Below are 3993 nucleotides of genomic sequence, written 5' to 3'. Positions count from 1 at the left end.
CTGCTCTCCATCACCAGCTCTGCAAGCTGCACACACCAAACCCCACACACAGACACTGCTGCTCCCAGAGCCACCAGCCACCGACTCCACACCGTGAGTTACTAAAGAATACTGGGRAAATTCGGGGAAAAAGGGAGCTGGCAAAACATTGCTTCTAAAACTGACYTCACTGGCTGTTTGTTTGCCTGCTCCAAGCCACCAGCACTGCTATCCTGGGGCAGAGGAGATCAGAAACACAAACCYCACACCTCCCAGCAAGGAGCTGCAGTGACGAGTGTGGAACCAGAGGCAAAATCCTGAGGATTTCCAGGAACTCGTGYCTCGAGCTGGACAGCAATGAAATGGCATCTGCTGCTCCATGAGCACAACTGTGCACTGTCACTGTGCTCACTGTAATTTCGGGCACTGTGACAYTCCCAGAGGACGAAAGCTGAGACAGAACCAGGGCTGGTTCCAGCAGGGCATGTTTTGAATCACAAACTGGGGAAACAGTTATACAATACTGCAGAATCACAGGTTTAAAGCCTTTCCAAGTACTAAATAATGGMCTAAAGCCTAAGATTTATCCAGCTGCCAAACTTTTCAACAGYTTGAATCAAGTTTCATGTGTGTGTATATAAAAACACATATAATATATATAAAATTGCCAGCCAGCATAGACATATCTCCATAATAAATAAATGAATTATAGGAGTACAGACATAAAAGTGGAATATTCAATAAATATTCAATTTTTAGGAGAAGACTGAGCAAATGACTTATCTGCCAGTCTAAAACTTAAGAACAGAATTCAATCCCCTTTCCCACCACAGACTGTGAGTTAGTGGATGTTGCAGTGACTCCACAGGAACTCACTGGACAGGGCTGGCACAAAGATAACTGCATGAAGAACTGATGTTGCTCAGATGCTTGAGCAGAAGGCAAAGAAAGTCTAATTATCCCCATAAAGAAATCAATCAGTAATTGCAGTCATGTCCAGCTGAACCACCAAGGCTTGGAGACCCCTCAAAGGTGGAGTTTCCCTYCTTGAAGACACTGAACTGTACCAARTWTGAGGGTTASTCTTGAAAGCTCAGAAACAGAATAAAAGGTTTTTAAAACCCACTCAAAACGCAAAGAGAATTTAACCAGGATTACGTGCCCTCCTCTGTACCCAGGGCAGTGGCTCTGTGTGCTCAGATCTGTGCTTTGCCCCTGAGGTGGCTCTGTTTTACTGATGGATGGGACGTAAAAAGTTACGACCTGGGAGTTTTATGGASAACCTGCAGCCCATGGAGAAGGAACTGCAGCTCTCTCAGTCAGCTCRGTGTTTTATTGGAAACAAATGTCACTCTGATCTACGATTTATGTACCAAACTGAAGCTGGAAACAATTTGGAAATTACTGTAACAGCGTCACCCTTGCATTTCTGGGGGTTTTTAAGAGTACCAACACCTAGCACTGAGGCTCTGTGGCTTTGACCCACTGATGAAACAGCAGCAGACCTCTGACTTACAGCAAATTAGGGGTTATTGCACTTAGTGACAACATCAATTATTCCAGTTCCACCACACACAGACTATTCTGCTCCAGGGACATAATTTAAGCACTTTAATAAACACAAGCACACAGATGGGCCCTCACCTGCCATCTCCTCCTCGGCCTTTTAAAAAATAATTATTATTATAAGGCAATGATTACAGTTTATAAAAGCCTGGACAAATATTTACACTGAAAAAAAAGCATAAGGGAATAAATAAATAAATAAATTATGAAATATAAATGATTGCTCCCACAGAGAATGTAATAATTATTATATTTTTTTRAAACACAGAAAATATTTGGGAGATCAGATTTAGAAGTGCAAYAGGATGAAAAATATTAAGACTGTGCCATATCAAAACCAGAAAACAGAGACATGACTAAGATACAAACACCTCAACAATCCCAAATTCCCTCTTTCCCTCCTCTACAGCACAGAACTACTGCACAACACCAATCTGAAAAAATACAAGGAAAACGATGAGCAAGAAAAAAAAAAACCTGCTCAAATCCAATTTTGCTTGAAAGCTGACAAAAAGTTCAACAAGAAAATATAAATCAGGCAGACTCTTCCATCTTTAACCTTGTTTTTTCAGYCCTAATTTCATCAGATCAGACAGAAATGTTTCACTTTGGGAAACTGCTAGGGCCATATTGCCACTTTGATACACTAAACAGACAGAACATTATGCAATTTGCCAAACTTTTCTCTCCATCCCAGGCATATTTTTAGCTCTGACTGTGTTGGCTCTGATAAAATGAATGATTCTAGTGAATGGTGCGGGAACAGTCACAATATGGAATGTTAAAGCACAAACACCTCCCACAAAAACTTCTGGATATAAATACACTTAATATCTCAATTACCTTCCGYTTGACTTAGTTAAAAAAGCTAAGCAAGCTGCTGAAAAAAAAAAACAAAACCAAAATACAGGTGGGGAAGGAGAAGCTGGTGTGGGATCTCTGGGCGATTCAGCACCAAGGCAAAGCCCAGCTCTGATTGAGCCCCGAGGTAAAGCCCAGCTCTGGCAAACCCTACTCACTCATTAATGATCAGGTCTGGAGCAAAGCACAGCAGRTTGCCGTTGGACTGCTTGTAGGATCTCCAGCCTAAAGCAAAAGCCATCAGGAACATCCAGGAGTACTGCAGAAGGGTCATTTGGTCATCCAGGTGCAAATTTCGGAAACCTGGAGAAGCAAGAATTGAGAGGGGTTGGTGGCAGTCGCAAAAAAAAAAGCAACAAAGGACAAAAAACTCGCATGACTTGGAAAAGGAGCAGGGCTATGAGCACCACAACTGCTGTGTTATCAGTGCATAGCTACTACAGGGAGTAAAAGGAATGTAATACCACAAACCCATAGCATATATGTGTGGGGTTATCTGGCACTGATGGTCAGCCAGATACATCACAAAAGGCAACAATTATATTTCACATACACTGTAATTCACTGGGCTGACTTCCAAAAATAACAGGGTTTGCTGCTTTTCACAAGAGCGCTCTGCTAGACAATAAAAGGTTTAATGTCAAAGTTTGCTCTTATTCAACAACAATTGCACACTGAACCTACAAAGTTCTGCATTAGTTACCAACATTAACTGCTTCTAATGGGACAGAGCCAACTGAACGAGGAGGAAATGAGTAAAACCTGACAACTGGGCCCTCMAAGAGCCTGAAAATGCCATCAGCTTTCGATCTGCAGCACCAGCTCCTACCAGAGGCAGCCCACACTTACCAAGAAACCATCGTGCCATACGGAGCCATTATTAGAGCCTGAATACGAGTTGATTTTATCTATTTTTACTGAGCATCTGACATCTAAAGAGCTCATAATATCTAAAGAGCTGCTTCCTGAAGCTGTGCCAGCAGACAGAGGCAGTGGATGAACGTTAACACTGAGCACAGCCCTGGCTTTGGGGACAGCAGGAATGACCAGGTACTGCCTCTAAAACACCAACACAAAGGGTTTCAAAGTGATTCCAGTTTTTCTGGGTCAAACCTTGAAATCTGTGCTCAAAGCCTCCCCAGGAAAAGGTTATTTTGAATTCCCAACTAAAGGGTTTGGCAAGGAATGCTGGCGTGCTGTCAGCATGGCTGATGGGCTACAACCAGGAGCAGGATATACAAATTAAACACTCATGAGGAACCACCTCGGCAAACAAAAGAAAAGAGATAAAAATGATAAGAATAGTTGCTATTAATGTAGTTATTAAAGAGAAGATTGGCATTTTCATTGAGAGCRTAAGCTCTAACCTGAAGGGTTTGGCTAATTATGAACTGCTCAGCASAGATGATGAACACAGAAGTGTTTTATAAAATGGAATCTAAATCTGGATCTGGGAACACCAGATGGTCTCCCAAAAACCTGCCCCAGAAGGAAGTGAGTGCATGTGAASCTCTCCTAGAGCAGGCTGAGCTGATTCAGCACAACTGCCCAGTGCAAACAGCCCTGACACAGAATCCCAAAATCACC

At 42.5% G+C, this 3993-nt stretch overlaps 1 protein-coding gene across 1 annotated transcript in view; it reads right to left on the bottom strand.

Annotated features, from left to right (window-relative positions):
- The window catches only part of NR3C1 (nuclear receptor subfamily 3 group C member 1), a 58379-nt gene that overhangs the window by 7884 nt on the left and 46502 nt on the right, over positions 1-3993 (bottom strand). The window contains exon 6 of the mRNA XM_057384654.1: positions 2565-2709. Coding sequence (XP_057240637.1) covers positions 2565-2709 — 145 coding nt within the window. The remainder of the gene's footprint in view (positions 1-2564; positions 2710-3993) is intronic.

Source organism: Malurus melanocephalus, unplaced genomic scaffold (assembly GCF_030028575.1).
Source record: "Malurus melanocephalus ecotype Western Australia unplaced genomic scaffold, MMel_1.1 scaffold_730, whole genome shotgun sequence".
NCBI lineage: Eukaryota > Metazoa > Chordata > Aves > Passeriformes > Maluridae > Malurus > Malurus melanocephalus.
This window is presented reverse-complemented; position numbering and strand designations above follow the sequence as displayed.